The sequence below is a fragment of the Rhinatrema bivittatum genome, chromosome 3 (assembly GCF_901001135.1).
Source record: "Rhinatrema bivittatum chromosome 3, aRhiBiv1.1, whole genome shotgun sequence".
Taxonomy (NCBI): Eukaryota; Metazoa; Chordata; class Amphibia; order Gymnophiona; family Rhinatrematidae; genus Rhinatrema; species Rhinatrema bivittatum.
In genome coordinates, this window is record NC_042617.1 from 269,724,926 (window position 1) to 269,745,154 (window position 20,229).

Below are 20,229 nucleotides of genomic sequence, written 5' to 3' on the forward strand. Positions count from 1 at the left end.
TCCAAGTCAGGTATGGTGTCCAAATAAGGTTGAACTTGCCCAACCTATGATGCTTAGCCGCAGTGATTTTATACATAGTAAATGTTCTATCTATGTGTCGCAGAACTTCATGTATGGTTGGAGGGCGAAGTTTTTTCCATGAAAAGGCAATCTCCATCCTCGTGGCTATGCAAAATTGTTGAATTAAAGTTTGAGCATTAGGCGGTCGCGAGTCATCTTGGATATTGAGAAGTGCCAGTTCTTTAGTGAGATGAACGGAGTTCTTTAATGTTTTGGAAAGCAAAGCGGATAGTTGCTGCCAAGTGACCTGAATATGAATCCAGGCCCACCACATGTGGATGTAGGGTCCTGGTGAAGAGCAATTGCGCCAGCAAAGCTTGCTGGACATGGGATAAAACTTGTTTAACTGAAGGGGTGTAAAATGCCATCTTTATAATAATTTATAACTATTCTCAATTATTGAGGAAGAGATTGAACCAGACTTGATCTTCAAGAATATCAAGGACCACTCCTTGTCGGAGAGGTGTGTACCCAGATCATGTTCCCAGGCGATTATGTGTGAGGGTTTATTCTTTACGTGAGTATTTAGCAGCTTATAGATTTTTGAAATCAAGCCCTTCACGATGTGGGGTTGGGAGCAGTACCCCTCGAAGAGAGACCTCTCAGGAGATATAAGAGATTTCTTCCTTTGAGCACTTTTTAGCTACTATAATCTGAAAGTATGAAACTTATTCAGTATAAGGAAGTCCATATTTAGTATGAAGAGTGGCAAAAGGTATTATTTTACCATTTATATATGAGAGATACCTCTAGATTTCCACTCGGAGAAAGAATGGGTGGGTATACACGGAAGAAACATTACAATGTGAAAAAGAGAAGTTGAGTAAAAGTAAGAGGCAGAGCCTACCAGCTTATGCTTCCAGGAGGACAAGACATTCAGGGTGTGTCTGGTGGTGGGGACTATATTAGGGCAAGGTCTCCAAGATCAGAGTGGTTGCCTCTTTTTTTTTTTTTTTTTTTTATCAATTTTTATTGTATCATATTACGACAGCACAAAATGAATGGGCAAAGAACCACTTGCCTTTAAACATAACTGTAGTAGATCACAATACAGAGATTTTGTACATAGGAAATATATTAGAATATCCAAATCTAGCTCCCCAGTATCCTCCCAAATTCCCACTCCTCTCCCTCCCATTCACTCTCTGTCAAAGACTAAGCCCAACCCAGAACAGTATATAACAAGAAATACTGGAACAACTGTCCTAACAAAATATATCAACAGTGTTAAGGTGTATTCAATTATACAGGCATTACCAAATAAACTATACACCGGTAGTTTAAAGGTGGTGAAAGTACAGCTCTACCATGCATTGGTGGTAATTCCACATAGCATATACATACCTGTTAATTTCTTTTCCTTGTATCTTGGTATACCAGTCCAAAACACTCTCAGGAAGTCAGGACCAGCACTGTTCTTTTGATTGTAGGTCTCTGGTCTTGAAGAAGATGTTTACTTGTTCCTTATGAGGAGCTCCTGAGTTTCCGGTCTGTACCTCTCTCTTCCATCTGTTAATGTATATCTTCCTTTATTCTCATTGGGACTAAGAGAGGGAGATTTTTCTTTTTCTTGAGGATTTCCTCCTATGTTTTATAATTGTTGAAAATTTTTATTAGCTGGAGGGGCAACTCTTTTTTTTTTTTTTTTTTTTTTTTTTCCCCTTCCATTGCTTTCACACAGGGATACTGGCTTTGTCTGCACTGTACCATCCTATATATTGGTGATAATGTCATAAGAAAAGGTGTCAGGCTTGCTGATGCTTGTATTATAGTAGGCACTAACCATCTGATACATTAGGATCTAATTTGCTATTGTTTGATTTTGCCTTTTTTGGTGTTTGATAAGAAAAGGTGTGTCATTCTGTTTCCATTTGCTAGTAGGTAAACCTACAATTCTAGCCTGGTATAGCAGGTTTCAAGGAAAGGAAGTGAACAGGTATGACTATATATTTCTCCTTTGACATTCACTAACAGTAGGTTAGTGATATTATAAGTAGAGTGAACAGTACTTAGTAATAAAAGGATTGCTCATCTAAGAAGCTAAAAAAATAAGTAAAACTGAGAAAGCAGGGACTCTAATGGAATCCAGTCATCTCTGCATTACTGTATAAACCGGAGAGGCTGTAAGATAAATTCTTGTCTACAGTAATAAGTATATTGATCTTGGTTTCTTTTTCAGGCCAGGAATGAGCCAGATGTCTATGAGACCAGCGATCTCCCTGAGGATGATCAGGCTGAGTTTGATGCGGTAAGGTTGTAAAGGGGATGGGGGGAGGGACCTAAATATTATTCAAAGGTAGTTATAGTCATGCCAACCCCAAAGTAATCCAGTCTCAGATATTTGTAATCTGACTTCCTGCATCTTGGTGATCATTAATTTACAGGGATAGGAAAGGATTTTTTTTTTCCTAAAAAAAACATTTTTTTTCCTTGCTCAAATTTATTAGAAATAGTGCACACTTCAATTCTCTTCCCCATGCCCCTCAAGTGCAAAGGAGGGAATTAATATGAATTTGGGGTCTCTTGCACCTTCTGGATAGGATTGTGATGCATTATTTGCATTTGTTCCCATTGGTGTGGATTCAAGTTGGTGATCCCTTGATTATGATCACCGGGCCACTAGTTTCATGACATTTTTACTGGATTGCGATTGCCACAAAAAAAGTGGCGATACTGCCTATCCCTACTTTGGGCGTTTTGTAGGATGTAAAAGGGGAAAAATATAAGCATCTTATGCTTTTATGTTTCTCCATCTGTTCTCCAAGAGGAATTGCCTCTTTAATTCAGGTCCCTGTGTTCTAACGCTGAAGGTGCATACAGCTGGTCAGGTTTTCAGGATAACCACAAGAATATGCCTGAGACAGTGTAGCTGTATATACACATCTGAATAAAATACGCTGAATAACTACATCCTTGTGATTAAAAAAAAACAAACCAAAAAAAACTCTATGCACACAGGACCCACAGAAGACAGGAGGCATAGATATTGGAATTACAGAGTCAGGACAAATGGCCCAGATATACAGAGATGGGCAAACAGGTTATGGACTGACCTCTAAAGATAAGGAACTGGTGTTTAGAAACTCATCTGGTAAGAGGCTTACAGATAAGGAGAAACTCCAAGAAATAGCAGACTGTACAGCTTAATCATGTTGAAGAATGTTTGGCCTAAAAACTTGCCTGGAGTCCCTATGAGAGAAGGACATTAAGTCTGATTGGGAAAAGCAACAAAACTCCAGCCAGGTGACAGAACCTGGACTTTGGTTAATTAATTTATTTATTTCTTTATTTATTTCTTTATTTATTTAAAAATATTTCTATACAGTCTTTTCAAACAAATTTGACCAAAACGGTTTACAAGATTATAAATTGTAAAACAAAATAACTAAAAATTACTTTTAACTAAAGACCATAAAATAAAATAAAACCAAAATAACAAGTAAAATAAGATAATAGAAGGAAAAAAAATACAATGTATCTTTATAAACCCTGCTCCTTTAAGCATAACTATACTATTTTTTACAAAAACAAGTAAAAAGCTGGAAAAAAAAATAAAAATAGAAAATCTTACAGCCTGTGTCTCATAGAGACCAGAACCCTAGGAGATAGGTAGTTAAACTATCAATATGAGCAGATGGTATATACCTTATTGAGGTTAGGTGTTCAAACTATCAAGGTCTCCGAAAGCTATCTTGAATAGTGCAAACAGTGCAAGAGACCTGCATAAACTTTCCAATATATTGATGATTGATTCTGCATAGAGAGAGTCTGCTGCTCTTAGACACTTTGAAAACCAGAACCTGAGGAAGGAGTCTGGATATTGAAGGATAAGGGAATTTGACTGGCCATCATTTCCTTTATAGTTTGGAAACTTGCAAGTCGCAAGGCCCCCATGAGAGAGATTTGTTTGGTTTGCTTGTTAGCAGTGCTTCTTCGTGTATTTAATAAAGCTAACTTCAGACTGAAATGAAAGGAAACCCTAATCTTTTGTGCACGTAAATGGGAGACCTTGCATCTCAGGATAAAGATTCTGTAGTGGAAGTAAAAGATTTGCATATGTTAAGATTCCCATACACTGGGTCTCAAGATCGTAGATATTTACTGTCTGTCCTGAAAAATGGACTGGTTAGGTGTGCCTCCAGGACAGGGTTGAGAGCCACTTTTCTAGGGAGAATGTGTAATGATGATGAAGCTTGCGTTGAACTGTTCATCAGTCATCTTATAACCTGAGAATTAGGGGCTAATATTTGTGTTGAAAGTGATTTCTTGTGTTTATTTTTTTTTTTGCTCCAAATATTTCTGGCCATCCTATCACCTTCTCCCATATTCCCCATCCTATACACTGTAAAATCTCTGTATGATGATTCAGAGCTTGTTAGCCTTTTGGCACTGGCCTTGAGCACACCCCATAAAGGGGCAGACTGGCTTATGCTAATGATAATTATCTAAAGTTTCCTAGCATGTAGCAGATGGATTCAGGACCAATGGGTATAGTGTGCTCCTGATAGCAGTTGGAGATGGAGTCAGATTTCAATCTGACGTCAGCACCAGTACATATACCCCTGCAGGAAGCTCTGCTCTTCAGTATTTTCCGTCTCCATAGCAGTTCGGGACTCTATACATGCTTGCTCAGCGTTAGAGTATTCAAACCAAAGAAGAGAGAAAATTCCAAACGAAGAAATCTTACCTCTCCAGACGAGCCCCGCTCTCCTGCGGTGATACCTAAGGGTCCCTCCCCCGGTTGAGATTTCCTGAGGTGATTTCTGAGATCCCTCAGAGGTAGGCCTCTGTCCGGCAGCCGGTTCCCGGTGTGGACTTAGCCCCTGGCAACGGGAGCAGCTGAGAGGCAGTGGGTGCAAAGAGAGCGCGGCGGTGAAGGTACTTCCCTCTCCCCCCGCAGCCGGAGACCGCCCGGAACGAAACTGGGAAACGCCAAGACAATGTAAGGTAGAAAACATTTTTTCTAAGTCTCCGGTCTCTGAGGCTCGGATAGCCGCACAGATCACCTGCCGGCATCTGTACCATCGGGTTGATCAGCCCAGGCCGGGCCAAATCCTGATCGGATATGAAGGTCCTTCCACGTAGAGACCCTCTGAGATGGTCGCCAACGCCATTCGCCGCTCTGTCCACCTAACTGAACCGTGCGCATAGGGATGAGCCGGGCGCACAAGTTAAGGCCGTGCGTACAGCGGCGTGTGCATCCCGGCCTACACGCACATCTTGGGCACACCTGGAGCACATAGCTAAGACTCCGGGCACGCACATTAAATGCACATACCGAGGTTTCAACAACCTATGTGTACAAAACCATGGCACCACCGGCCAAGAAAACCAAGACACAAGCCCTCTGCCCAGCCTGCCACATAAGAGCGGCGCAGCATGAGGAGGCCACGGCTCTGTGTCTACAGTGCGAGGAGGTCCTGGGAGAACCTGGACAAGGCCCTCCCCAGCCAGTACAGGAATCCGGATCCACTGATAGTACCCCGGACCTCACTATCCCCAGCACGACCCTCCCCCAAACGGGGTCCCTGGGGAATGCAGCGGCCTTGAATCTAGACCCAGGATCCTTCTCCTGGGTAGAATTCTTTAAGGGTCTACACACCTTTGTCCAGCATGCATCCGCCACCAGAGGGCCCTCCAGGCCTTCCAGTGACGTGTCCTCCCCCCCCCCCCCCCCCCCCCCCAGTCAAACCTCAGACGAAAATCAAGACCCCCCCGGAGGAAGGGGAAATTCCTCCAGGAACGGAACCTTACCGAACCATGAGGCGCTTCTTCTCCAAAGACGAGATACCATATCTTGTGGCTCTCAGCTTGAAGAAGCTCGCCATTCCAGGCACAAGTGCCACAGAGGAACCAAAGACGAACCCTCTCCTAGAAGGGCTCCGTCAGGCCTCCCGCCACTTCCCCTTGCTGCAAGCCGTACAACAGCTGATCAACTTGGAATGGGAGGCCAGTTTCAAAGGGGGGCGGGCCCTGGAAGCCCTATTTCCACTGGAACCCTCAGCCAAAGATCTACTAGTGTTCCTCAAAGTGGACGCCATGGTCTGTGCGGTCACAAAGCGCATTACCATTCCAGTTGAGGGAGAAGCGGCACTCAAGGATGCCCAGGACAGACGTCTGGAATTCATCTTTAAACAGTCATTTGACGTATCAGCTATGTCACTTCAGATTGCTGCCTGCTATGCCATGGTAACACGTGCCTGCTTATCCATGACCAGGAACGCTGCCACGCCTGGTGAAGCACTGGAACCAGCGGTATCCTTCCTCACGGATGCGACCTCTGATTTGGTACGCACCTTAGCCAGGGGCGTCTCATCCGTAGTGGCAGCCAGAAGGCAACTCTGGCTCCGAAGTTGGTCAGCCGACGCAACTTCCAAGACGAAACTCACAAGAATGCCCTTTAAATGTGCCCTCCTGTTCAGAAGCAAACTGAGAAGTTAGCCAACAAATGGGTCAAATCTCCAGTACCTTGGCTACTGGAGGACAAGAACAAAAGAAGCCAACGCCCCTCTCCCCGATTACCTTAGGGCAGAGGATCACAGCACTTCAGACCTTATAAGAGTACATACCAAGCCCCTCTCCCCGCAGGCAGGGGCTAGTCCTTTCGGAACAAACACAACAAGAAGGGAGCCGGCACAGGCCCCAGCCGCACCCCACAATGAGACTCAGCCGACCCATCCACAGGAAGAAGCCATAGGGGGCAGGCTTGCCCTATTCAACCAAAGATGGGTCGAGATAACAGCGGACAAGTGGATCCTAACCATCATTCGAGAGGGATACTACCTGGACTTCCACAACATCCCTCCAGACAAGTTTGTGAAATCTCCTTGCCACGCACCCTCCAAGAGGACAGCAGTGGAAACCACACTGGCCAAATTGATCGCCCTAAAGGCCATATCACCGGTGCCCACGCAACAACAAAATACTGGGCACTATTCCATCTATTTTATCGTCCCCAAGAAAGAGGGAACATTCCGGCCCATCCTTGGCCTCAAGTCGGTCAACCGCTACCTGAGGGTGCCACATTTCCGCATGTAAACCCTGTGCTCGGTCATAAGGGCAATACAGCCGGGAGAATTCCTTACATCCCTGGATCTGTCAGAAGCCTACCTGCACATTCCAGTCCATCACGAGCATCAGCGATTCCTATGCTTCACAATCCTGGACCACCACTACCAGTTCCGGACGCTAACCTTCGGGCTAGCCTCAGCCCCCAGCACGTTCACCAAAATCATGGTGGTAGTGGCAGCGACACTGAGGAAAGAAGGAATCCTCGTACACCCATATCTGGACGATTGGCTGATCAGGGCAAAATCTCCAGACGAAAGTCACCAGAGTCAAGACTCTACTGGAGAGCCTCAGGTGGGTCGACAACACAAACAAGAGCTGTCTGCAGCCCTCCCAATCTCTAGAATACCTGGGAGTCTGGTTCGACACCAAACAAGACAAGGTCGTTCTTTCCCCCTACAAGGAGAAGAAAACTGATGAACCAATTGCGAAACCTGCTAGGAGGTCTCCGCCCCAAAGTATGGGACTACCTCCAAGTCCTCGGCTTCATGACAACAACCCTGGAAGTGGTGCCATGGGCAAGAGCCCACATGCGACTGCTGCAGCGCGCTCTACTGTCACGTGGAACCCGATGTCCCAGGACTACTCCATTAGTCTCCAGCTCCCGGAGGAACTGCAGAACCAGCTCCAATGGTTGCTACAAGAAGACCATCTAAGCAAGGGAGTAAGGCTATCTCTATCAACCTGGGTCTTGCTCACCACGGATGCGAGCCTATGAGGGTGAGGAGCCCACTGCCAGGAACTGACGGCCCAGGGGCAATGGAACAAGGAAGAGTCGGGGTGGAACATCAACTGACTGGAAGCGCGGGCAGTCAGACTAGCCTGCCTACGGTTCCATCACAGACTCCAGGGCAAATCTGTCAGTCGTGTCGGACAACACCACAACAGTTGCCTACATCAACCACCAGGGGGGAACCAGAAGCCAACAGGTGTCCCTGGAAATAGATTCCCTAATGGCATGGGTAGAAGCAAACCTACAAGGGATCTCAGCCGTCCACATCGCGGGAAAAGACAACGTCACTGCAGACTACCTCACCAGAGAAATTCTAAACCCAGGGGAATGGAAGCTGTCGACTACAGCCTTCCAGTTGATAGTAAACGGCTGGAGAACCCCAGCCATGGATCTCCTGGCAACCCGGTCCAACGCCCAAGTTCCCAACTTCAGTCGCAGACGAGAACCACAATCCCAAGGGATCGATGCCCTCATCCAGACCTGGCCACAGGAAGACCTGCTATACGCCTTCCCCCCCATGGCCACTATTGGGCGGGAACATCCACAAGATAGCGCACCACAGGGGACTAGTACTTCTAGTGGCCCCGGACTGGCCAAGAAAGCCATGGTACGCAGGCATGCGAAGACGCGTGTCGGGGAGCCCTCTCCTCTCCCTATACCTCCACACAGGGATCTGCTCCAGCAAGGCCCGATCCTCCACGAAGACCCAACTCTATTCTCTCTTATGGTCTGGCCATTGAGAGGACACGCCTGAAGAAGAGCAGATACTCTAGGGCGGTGATTGACACCTTGCTCCAAGCACACAAGTTCTCCACATTGCTAACTTACATACGAATATGGAGAATATTCGAAGCCTGGTGCGAAGACCACGACATCCTTCCACGGACAGCCAAAATTCCCACGATCCTGGAATTCCTGCAGGACGGCTTACAGAAGGGGTTGTCTCTCAACTCCATCAAGGTTCAGATGGCCACATTGGCATGCTTCGGAACCAGAGTGGAAGGTATTAGCCTAACATCTCATCCGGACGTCTCCCGCTTCCTGAGAGGGGTCAAGCAGATCCGTCCACCCTTAAGGTGGCCTGTACCCCTATGGAACCTCAATCTAGTACTAGACTTCGTAGCGGGAGCCTCCTTCCCACCTATCCGCGGTCTGTCTCTACGACTACTAACCTTGAAGACCACATTCCTAATGGCAATATGTTCAGCCCGTCGCATCTCCGAACTTCAAGCACTATCCTGTCGCGGGAACCCTTTCTCAGGTTCACACCGGGATCCATACAGCTACGCACTGTCCCCTCCTTCCTTCCAAAGGTGGTTTCTCACTTCCATCTAAACCAAACCATCTCGCTACCATCTCCAGACAAGCACAAAAGCTCGGAGGAATCTCACCGTCTTCGCCACCTTAATGTCTGTAGACTCCTAGTCCGATACCTGGAAAGGTCGGAACCCGTACGAAAGACGGACCACCTATTATTCGTCCTTCACAGCGAGAAGAAACAAGGAGAAGCAGCCTCGCGGGCACCCATAGCCCGCTGGATCAAAGAAGTAATCAAGGCGGCCTACATAGAGGCAGGCAAGCCTCCACCACTCAAGTCAAGGCCCATTCCACTAGAGCCCAGGCAGTGTCCTGGGCAGAAACAAAGATGCTGACACCCGCCGAGATCTGTCGGGCAGCGACATGATCCTCCATTCACACCTTCGCCAGGTTTCTACCGCCTGGATGTTCAAGCTTAGGAGGACACAGCATTCGCAAGGGCAGTAGTAAGTGGGCCACGGGCAGCCTCCCACCCGTTTCGGGAGTAGCTTTTGTACATCCCATTGGTCCTGAATCCATCTGCTACATGCTAGGAAATGGAGAAATTACTTACCTGATAATTTCGTTTTCCTTAGTGTAGACAGGTGGATTCAGTATCCCGCCCACGGCTGCCGCTGTGCACGAAAACCTCGGGAGTCAATTCCCGAGAGCAAGACACACTGGTAAGCCATGCTTTCCTTCAGCTAGGACGCCTATAGTTACTGGGTGTCGGTGTTTTCTCGGTTGAGGGCACTGACGGTCTCCAGCTATAGTCCACGTCAACCAATTCAAGTTAATCACGTTTCTCAAGTTATTCAAGTTAATCAAATTATCCAGACATACATATATCCACAATTGCTTTGCGAGGAGAATACTGAAGAGCAGAGCTTCCTGCAGGGGTATATGTACTGGTGCTGACATCCGTCTCCAACTGCTGTCAGGAGTACACTATACCCATTGGTCCGGAATCCATCTGTCTACACTAAGGAAAACAAAATTATCAGGTAAGTAATTTCTCCAATATCAAAAACTGGTGCAGAAAAATGAACTCTATTGCTGGTACTGCCAGACATGTATTATATTCTGATGGCTACTTAGCTCATTTGTAGCAAAAGCGTATAATTATGTAAGTGCTGCAGATTCCAGACTTGAAGAAATTGGGATTTCATTTGAGTGATATGGTGGTAATAGGTTTCCCTGTACATACTCGGATCAGTCCAGACTCCTGGGTTTTGTCTCCCTGCCAGCAGATGGAGACGGAGAAAGTTTCACAGACACTGTACATAACCCAGCCTGCCACCTGCAGTCCCTCAGTATTCCTCTGTCTTCAGCATATGGTAGGGGTAAACCTGTCGAGAGACAGAAAAAAAAGATTAAAAGATAAAATTTCTGGATTCTCCCCCCCCCCCCCCCCCCCCCCCCCCCCACCGGTTTGAGGTGGACGAGTAGGAGGTTGGGCATCTGGTGGTCCAGATCCCTTCTGCACTACGAGCCCAGTGGAGCAGGGAAATATCCCTTTTATATGGTTTGTCCTGCACTGTGTCACTGTTTGTCAAAAGGAGACAGATATAGCCAGTGATCCTTCTCTGATCTGCCATGTGGCCTGTGCTCCTGGAAGCTGAACCTCTGCACCAAAGGAAAGTAATGGTTTCTAAGTATCTTTATTTGTCCTCAGAGTACAAAAAAAAAGAGAGAGAGAGAACAAAGAATCTGTGCAACAGCAGGGTTCCAGCGGGAGAAGCTACCTTAGTAGCTCAGGGAGCTCAGCGATGAAGTTTTTCAGCAGCTTTTCTGCCTGCTGAGGAGACCAGGTGATGGCTCCATGACACTGAGGGACTGTTCCCCTGCAGCGAGTGCATGCGTCAAGTGGCATGGCATTCAGGGGATTCTGCGTCAAGCATAACCACACCTGTAGAACAAGTCTTGTTTGTAACGGGGTCTATCGCTGAGGCTTTCCGCATCAGCGTGGAAACGGCAGCCATTTTCGATTCCCTAGCAGTGTTGGTGAGAGAGGCAGAGGAATCCCCTCCTCTAATGTCGCTGGTGGTTCCCTGTCCCAGAGAGGTACAAAGAGGCATTTGCACTGAGGAGGAGTCTCTGGTTCTGGTAGATGTCTCCTGCTGGTTTTAATTTGCTTATGCGCAAAGCGTGTTTAGCAGGATGCTGGCTCTTGGCCCCAGTCTCCATGGATTCTTGGCCAGTCAAGAGGCATAAGCTGTTGAGAAGCTCTTCAGGTCAATAAATGTTGGGAAAATTTCATTTTCGGGTTAGTGCACGCTAACGGGAGTTAGCGCGCACTAACCCGAAATTCGGGTCCCTATGAATTTCAAAGGCCCGAACCGCAGGAAATACAATATTTCCCATGGCGGGCCGAAAACGAAGCCCGAACTGAAAGGTTCAGGCTTTGCACATCACTAATATCTTCACAAAGCCACCAGAGATTTCAGAGGTTCATGGTCCTAAGGGAACATTTTCATTTTTGAGCCCTTCCCTTCGGCTGACAATGGACCCATGTATCTCCATTAAGTTGATGGTGGTGAGGGTGGCTGCATTGCAAAAGGAGAGTTTGTTGGTGTATCTATAACTGGATGACTGGCTCATTCATGCAAAATCAGATAACCTCTGTTGACAATTAGTACAAAAGGTACCGATGTACTTTTAAAGTTTCTAGGATGGTTTGTGAACCTAGCAACGAGCCATTTAGTTCTCTTACAAACTCTGGAGTATCTGGGAGCTCAGTTCGACACACTGGCAGAGAGAGTGTTTCTCACTAAGAGATTGCTGAAATTGCAGAGCCAGATTAGGCTTCTGCTAGAGGGCTTGGTGCTCAGGGTCTTGGACTATTTACAGGTCCTAGGTTCTATGGCATCGACACTGGAATTAATGCATTGGGCGTTTGCACATATGCAGCTTCTGCAGGGGGCTGTCTTCTCCTGCTGGAATCCGTTATTGGCAGAGTTTCATCTTCCTCTTCTGTTAGAGAGGGAAGCCAGGAACAGTCTTTCGTGGTAGCTTATTCCACCAGTCTTGTGTGGTGTGGAATTGGAGATTTTGAATTGGATAATAGTCACCACCAATGGAGGGCATCATGGCAAGATCAGTCTGCGCAAAGCCAGTGGTTGAAAAGGAGGCCTATCAATCGGTTTGAGACGAGAGTGGTGCATTTCGCATTGCTTGCCTGTCTGCCAAGGTTATGTGGCCATCCAGTACAGATCCTATTGGACAATGCGGCGACGATGGACTACATCAACCATGAAGGTTTAATTAAGAATCAGGCAGTGGCTCAGAGGCCCTGGAGTTGATACTCTGGGAAGAGCAGCACTTGGAGCGGCTGGTTGCATCTCACATCACTGGCGTGAACAACATTCTTGTGGATTTTATCAGTCCGATAAAGTTAGACTGCAGGGAATGGGAGCTGTCATTGGCAGTGATGTCTCATTCACAGAATATGGGGGTATCCTAACCAAAGAGCACATCAAGGTGTCACGGTTTTACAGCCGCTGAACAGAACATGGTAGAAAAGAATCGGAGCTCTGGTGCTGCCATGGACTCGGGATTCTTCTTTGTCTTCCCTCCCGTGGCCTCTGGTGGACAAGGGATTACGGCAGATAGAGAAACATCCGGGCAATGTGATCCTGGTAGCTCCAGAATGGCCACATCAACCATGCTTCCCAGATCCGATCAACATGGCCATAGTCAGGCCCCTGAGGTTCGGACATATATTTTTGGGTTAGATGGCTCACTTCTGTCTCATGGCTTTGCTTCTGAGAGGACACATCTGAGATGGAGGGGATATTCCAAAGCAGTTATTTCCACCTTATTGCAGGCTGGGCGATCTTCTACATCCTTGATGTATGTTCGAATTTTGGAGGATCTTAGAGTCCTGGTCTACTGTTAAGAGTGCAGCCTCAGTCTGTTCAGGCTATGGTGTTGCGTATTTTGACTTTTCTACAGAAAGGTTCTGGTCAAGGGATTGGCCTTTACTCTCTGAGAGCCCAGATAGCGACACTAGGTTGTGTCTGGGTATTCTCTGTCTGCACATCTGGATGTTATACGGTTCCTTCAAGGAGCTAAGAACTTGCTTCCTCAGGTGCAGAACATTTGTCCATCTTGGAATCTGAATCTAGTCCTTAGAGGATAGTGTGAGGCTCTGTTTGAACCACTAAAGAGAGCTGCAGTTAAGGACTTGACTCTTAGTGGTTTTCTTGGTGGCTATTTGTTCAGCCAGGGAATTTCAGAGCTCCAGGCGCTTTTGTGTCGAGATCCCTTCCTACAGATGTCTGATTCTGGGCTATCTTTATGTATAGTGCCTTTTTTTGTGCCTGAGGTGGTCTTGGTGTTCCATCTTCCAGCTTTTATGGATTTGGATTCCTCTAGGCCTCATGTGTGGGAGTTTAGGTTCTTAGATTGGAGGCATACATTATTGAGGTATCTAAAGGTATGATTTCCATAGATCATAACACCTCTTTGCACTGTGGAGTGGTCCAAAGAAGGGAAATTGTGCAGTGGCTGAAGGAAGCGATCGAATTGACTTACCTTTCTAAAGGGCACCCACTGCCGAGGGTTTAGTGGCGCACTTGATGCGTTCTCAGTTGACTTCCTGGGCTGAGTCATAACAGGCGTCTTCGCATGAAATTTGCTGGGCAGCTACTGGGAAGTCACTGTACACTTTTGCTAGGCATTCTCGCTTGAATGTGGGGGATCCTGCTTCCATGTGCTTTAGAGGGTTCTACGAGCCCCCGAGTTAAGGGGAGGGTTCTACGAGCCCCCGAGTTAAGGGGAGGGTTCTACGAGCTCCCGAGTTCAGGGGAGCTTAGGAACATTCTAGGAGTCTGGACTGATCCGGGTACGTATAGGGAAAGGAAAATTGGTTCATACCTGCTAATTTTTGTTCCTGTAGTACCTCAATCAGTCCAGAGACCCACCCCATTTACTGGGGGATGGGGGAGAAGAGTCCACTGCTTGTACTCTTGCTTTGTATATAGTACAAGTTTGTGGAGGTTTTTCAGTGCTGATCACTTATGTTAGTTGGGAAATGAGTTTTCCCATTGTCTTTTTGGGCAGCTTCACCTTCTTCTGGCTCATTGGAAGGGAGTGAGTTTGCTTAGAAATTTAAGGTTGTTGCTGTCATCTTGGCTTGGGTACAGGTCAATACTGAGGGACTGCAGGTGGCACACTGGGTTATGTAACAGTGCCAGTGAAACTTTCTCTGCTTCATCTGCTGTTGGGGAGGCAAAACCCAGGAGTCTGGACTGATTTGTGGTACTACAGGAACGAAAATTAGCAGGTAAGAACCAATTCTCCTTTCTTCCATACACTTGTACAAATTGAGGCACTTATCTAATGCAGCTTATGTGTGTTTTATTAACTGTTGTGTGTTTGAACTTACTTGAGTTTTCCTAATGCTTTGCTCCCCCCCCCCCCCCCCCCCCCCCTCACCACCTTGGCTGGACACTAGTTTGCACAAGTAAGACCATTTAAATTCTCGTTTTGCATGATTTTCCCCTTATTTTTTGCATGCAGATGAATCTACATAGCTTGGCTAATAACTATTAACTGGTTGTTTTAATTCCAATAATTAGTTTTGCAAAATTTGTCATGGAATCAAGCTTTGTGTGTGGTGTGTGGTTTTGGTTTTGTTTTTTTTGTTGTTGTTTTGGTTTTTTTCCCAATGATTACTTTGGTTTGGGATTTGAAATTTCTCATGCATCTGTGAGGCATCTTTATATATTTTCACATTTTAATCCTCCATGGAAAATGGTTTGGGCAAGCATTGTAAAATGTGATTCCAATCATTTCAATAAGCAGTGATTTTATTTCAAAATGCTGGATTTTTCTCTACAGGTTCAATAACTAGGCCAAAGGCAGGGACATGCCTTTGGCCTAGTCAAGAGAATGAGTAGGGCAGTCTGTTGTATTTGACTACCAACAGCATGTTCAATTTGAAGGCATAGTTAAGTTGCATGGGGACTCAGGGCAGGCAGGTTGACTGGCCCAGTGGCAGTACCTCAGAGACAGGTTTGATTCTTTAATTCTACCACTTCCCCTGAGGCCTGCTGGAGCTGGAGAAACAGTGTTAATGGTGCCTGGCTGGGAGTCCCAGCACTAGCTCAACAGCAACACCTACTGTTTGGCCCAAAATTGGACATGGATGGGGTTCTGGAGAGGGCCGTGGTCCATACTTGTCATCCTAAGGATTGTTGTTGTGATGATTAGGATAAACATGAGTGGGGACAAAAAGAGGATGATGGGGGAAAGCAGCCCCTATTAACTGCAAAGGCATTATCTTAGCATTTTAGCCAGTTACATCAGGTTCCAGTTGAGCAGGATGAAAGTAGTGTTTTAAAAAGCCAGGTTATTGAAACAAATAAAATTCTGCTTCAGTTCATAGGCCCAGTGTAATAAGGTACACTCTTGCACATTTTTTGAGCGCGCACATTATGCCCTATGTTGCAAGGAGTTTTTAGTGCGCATAGAACTAGTACACCTTGCTTATCATCCTTGCCTGGAAGTCCCATGTAAATGAAGGTATTAGCTATTAATACCCCTCCCTCCTAATACAGAGAAATGTGCTGGTTTAATTTAGATTTTCTTAATGCTGGAAATTTTACTCCTGGTCTGAGGTGGGGTAAAGTTTCCAGCACTAGTGTCAAGTCTATGGGCAGAAGCTAAAGTTTTGGCACTGTGACCTGTAGTGTATTTTATGCATAGAAAAAAGTTATGTGCACAAAAAGCATGTCATCTGTGCATACAATGTGATTTATGCACTTAAAATCTTGATTTTCTGTGTCATAAACTTTTTTTTTTTTGCACACTTTTGGATTGGTGTGCATTATATAATTACCAATGCATTAGCATGCTGTTAGTTTACTGCATCGAGAGTTTAAAAAAAAAAAAAAAGTAGCTTTCTTATTGTCTACCAGTCCAGACCCATGTCTTTTTCTCCCCTACCAGCAGGTAGAGACGGAAAATAAAAACCTTACTGCATTAGCCCCTTAAGACACTGTGCCACCTGCAGTTCCTCAGTATTTTTCGGTCTCCAGCTGATAGTAGAGGTGCCAAACCTGCAGTCGGATGATCTGTGCAACAAATTTCTCCCGGGGTAGGCAGGGCTACAAAGGATAACCAGGGGATTGGTGGCCCTTAATGTGCTTATGCCCTTTAAATGAGGCAGGGGTCTGAAAGCCAGTGGTACTGCCTCCTATAATCTTATTATTGGTAATATATATGCAAGGTCCCGTGTTCACTTTCCCAAAGCAGTGGATATAGTAAAAGATAGACACAAAGACACAGGTATTTGTGTAATAATATTTTAAATAAGCTTGCTACAAAGTTGTATAGAATTGTGCATTTTTATACTGAAAGTCTGAGAGGTAAGAAAAAGTTTGAACAGGTGGTCTGTATGTATATGAATGTCCCTTTTATCAGTTTGAGATGGTCCTGTGATGTAATCGAAACAAAAAGGGATGAGATTAGAGAGATGATCTCTTTACCTGAAAGTTAAAAGCAGGTTTCCTTCAAGTTAATATCTGCCTTCATGTTTTCTGATTGTTCTTGATGGTTTTAACCTTTGTTAGTCTTTGTCTTTGTCTCCGCTGTAAGTCTGTTAGCATATAGGTAGTTCATTTACTGTTTGCTCAGTGTCTTATCAAACAAAGCATTACCCTCTCCCAAGAGAGCAGCCAGTGAGTCTGAGGACTTCCCGCTTATGAGATAATTTACAGAATTGTCTATTTAAGCCTGCATTGTATATGACACACAGTACATGTAAGCCCAAGAGCCTGAATTATATTGTGGTTAAGTACAATACTGACAGTTCCCTCGTTCCCCCTCTCCTCTCTAGTATTTCTCCTGCTCTGGCTCCTGAAGACATTTTTTTTATTTAATTCCACTTTTTCAGGTACTTCAAAGTGGATTACATCAATGGGGAAGTGTTTATTTCAGCTGGGTGGATTGCCTCAGTAAACTTTAAAATTAAAAAAAAAAAGACAGTGTTACTGAAGGGGTTGTCTGCTGGAGCAGGGGGACTGAATTGAACTCAGCAGCTGCCACTCCCACAGTGGAGGTCCTTTCTAGGCTTGAAGTTTAGTGTGGAGAGAGGGGGAGGTAAGTGGCAGTGCTATTTAGTTTTTGCTTGAAGCAGCACTATTTTTTTTTTTTTTTCTTTTTGGCCATGCATAGCTGCTCCATCTGAACATGGGAAGAAATGCCCCATGTGCAAAGGCAGGCGAGGAGCAATCCTAGCTTCTGGATTGTGTCAGTCTTTTACAGGAGGTAGAAAGGGCTAGTGGGGGAACCTCTTCGTAGATCCAAAGGCAAGTGAGCCACTAGGAGCAAACAAATGCCAATTTCAGCATCTAGCTCTGCTAGAAGGGGATCTGGTGGGGTGGCCATTTTAAGTCCTTTTCCTGGTCATACGGAAAGAGGCTCTGTGAGCTATTTATAGACCCTCCAATCATTTCTCCCATCTAAAGGGAGCTAGTGCCGCGGAATAAGGCAAGAGAGAGCCCTGCTGTTCAGGATTGGCTGGGGCTGTCTTCTGAGGAGCCCTTTTCTCTTGAATTTGTTGTTTTTAATGCATAAGGCATTTTTAATTAAGAAAGATTCCCTTTCTAGTACCTCGGAGGGAGCTTCTTTGGAGTCTCTTCCTAAGCATCCAAGACTGCAAAAGGACAAGGATTTAGCCTTAAACTCTAAGGAGGATTCTCTGGGAGAGGACGTCTTGGTGGGCTGTGATCAGGCAGTGATTGTTTTGAGGAGGGGGAAGGTCTCCATGGCAGAGGAGGATGATCCAAGGGTAGTCCACTTATTTAAAAAAGAAGAAATGATGATTACTCAGGCGCTAGCTCAGTTGGAAGTTAAGAAGAAAGCAGAACCAGAACAGGAGGGAGAAGACCCAATTTTGGAGGATCTTGGGGGCCCTGCTAAGGCTTTTCCCTTTCATAGGACAGTTGGCGCCATAGTCTCCAAGGAATGGGACACTCTGGTCTGAAAGTGGGCAGGGCCATGGCAAAGCTCCAACCTCTTCTTGAGGAGGCTTTGGAGCAGTTGTGGCTGCCTAAGGTAGATGCTGTAGTGTCTGCAGTCACCAAAAAGACAATTCCATTTGAAGGTAGTATGGCACTAAAGGATGCCCAGGACGGGAAAATTGATTTACACCTCAAGGGCCTTTGACATTTCAGACTTACCTCTTTGTGTGGTTGTATGTAACTGTATGTATTTGCGCTGGGTACAGCAAATTTCAGTGACAACTTCTGAGGAAGATGTCAGAACGAGAGGCAGAGAGGCTGGAGGCTGGTCTTTCCTTCATCTTGGATGCTTTATATGATTTAATTCAGACCTCAGCCAGAAGTATGGTTTTGTCAGTTTCCGCTAGACATTTATTGTGCCTGTGCAGTTGGGCAGCAGATATTCAAATCGCAGCTTAGTTACCTACCTTTCTGGGAAGCTGCTATTTGGAAAAGACCTTGAGAAGCTAGTCAAGCATCTAGGCGAGTCCAAGGGAGCTCATAATATTTTTTACCAACAGACCAAAATTTGGGGGAAATTGGATGTTATCGGCCAGGACAGAGTTCAGTGTCCCAGAAACAGTGGTGGTGGATCCCAGAAACAGTGGTGGTGGATCTCAGTCTTTTTTTCGAGCAGATTAAGAGCTGCTAGGGATGGTGGTGTTGCTGGCTCAGGAGGAGTTAAGGGTTCGCAATGAGTGCCAAAGGGTCCACCCTTCCATTGTCTGGATTGGAGGTCATTTGTCCCAATTTTATGGAGAGAGGACCCAAATTAAAATGAACCAATGGGGTCTTAACCATGGTAAGGGACGGATTATGCCTAGTTGTTCAGTTTCTGAGCATTCATGGTATCCCCATATTCATACCAAAAAAAGGGAAGCTGTAAAGACCACTGTGGATCATCTCTTCCAACTGTCAGCAGTGGTACCGATGCCAAAGAGAAAATGGGATCTAGAGTTTTCCATTTATTTTGTGATACCAAAGAAAGAGAGCACCTTCCAGCCCATTTTGGATTTAAAGAAAGTGAATGTGTTGTCAAGAGTGCTCACTTCATGCATGGAGACCCTTTGTTCAGTGATTGTGGCAGTAAGAAAGGGGAAGTTTCTGGTATCCCTGGAGCTCTCAGAAATACTAACAGAGATTAGGGAAGCTAACACATTTGGGTAATTGGGAGATTTCAGTTACCCCAGTATTGACTGGGTAAAAGTAACATCAGGATATGCTAAGGAGATTTCTAGGTGAAATAAATGACTGCTTCATGGAGCAGTTAGTCTGGAAACCAATGAGAAGGGGAGACATTTTAACTTAATTCTTAGTGAAATGTGGGATTTGGTGTGAGAGGTAATGGTAGGGCTACATGGAAAAAGTGATCATAGTGCTATCATATTTGACTTAATGACTGGATGGAGGACATTAAGTAAATCTACAGTTTCAAAAGGGAAACTGATAAAATGAGATAAATAATTAGAAAACACTGAAAAGTGCAGCTACAGAGATTAGAATTTACATCAGGCATGGTTATTGTTTTAAAAATACCATCATGGAAGCCCTGTCTAGATATGTTCCACGCATTAAAAAAAAAAAAAAAGTGGGAGGAAGGCCAAACGACTGCTGGCATGGTTAAAAGGTGAATTGTATAAGGCTATTTTATCCAAAAGAACTTCTTTCAAAAATTGGAAAAAGGATCCAACTGAAGAAACCAGGAAACAGCACAAGCATTGGCAAATTAGATGTAAAACATTGATAAAGCAGGCTAAAAGAGAATTTGAAAAGAAGCTGTCCATAGAGACAAAAATCTCATAATAAAAACAACTTTTAATATATTCGAATCAGGAAGCTTGTGAGGGGATTGTTTAAACTAAGATCATCGAGGGATAAGGCTATTTCTGAAAGACTAAATTCTTCGCTTCGGTGTTTACTGAAGAGGATGTTGGGGAGATAACCATGCATGAAACTGTATTAAATGGTGATGATTCAGAAGAAATGAAACAAATCACAGTGAAATTACCCGGATCAATTGGTATACGCCCCAGACTTCTGAAAGAACTCAAAAATGAAATTTCA

The 20,229-nt window shown here is 45.3% G+C and overlaps 1 protein-coding gene across 4 annotated transcripts in view; it reads left to right on the forward strand.

Moving 5' to 3' along the window:
• The window catches only part of DCTN2 (dynactin subunit 2), a 98,042-nt gene that overhangs the window by 19,121 nt on the left and 58,692 nt on the right, over window positions 1–20,229 (forward strand). For 2 of the 4 annotated variants that reach the window (XM_029594583.1, XM_029594584.1), the window contains exons 2-3: window positions 2,240–2,308; window positions 14,616–14,624. In XM_029594583.1, coding sequence (XP_029450443.1) covers window positions 2,240–2,308; window positions 14,616–14,624 — 78 coding nt within the window. The remainder of the gene's footprint in view (window positions 1–2,239; window positions 2,309–14,615; window positions 14,625–20,229) is intronic. The other 2 variants (XM_029594585.1, XM_029594586.1) reach the window with 1 other exon arrangement.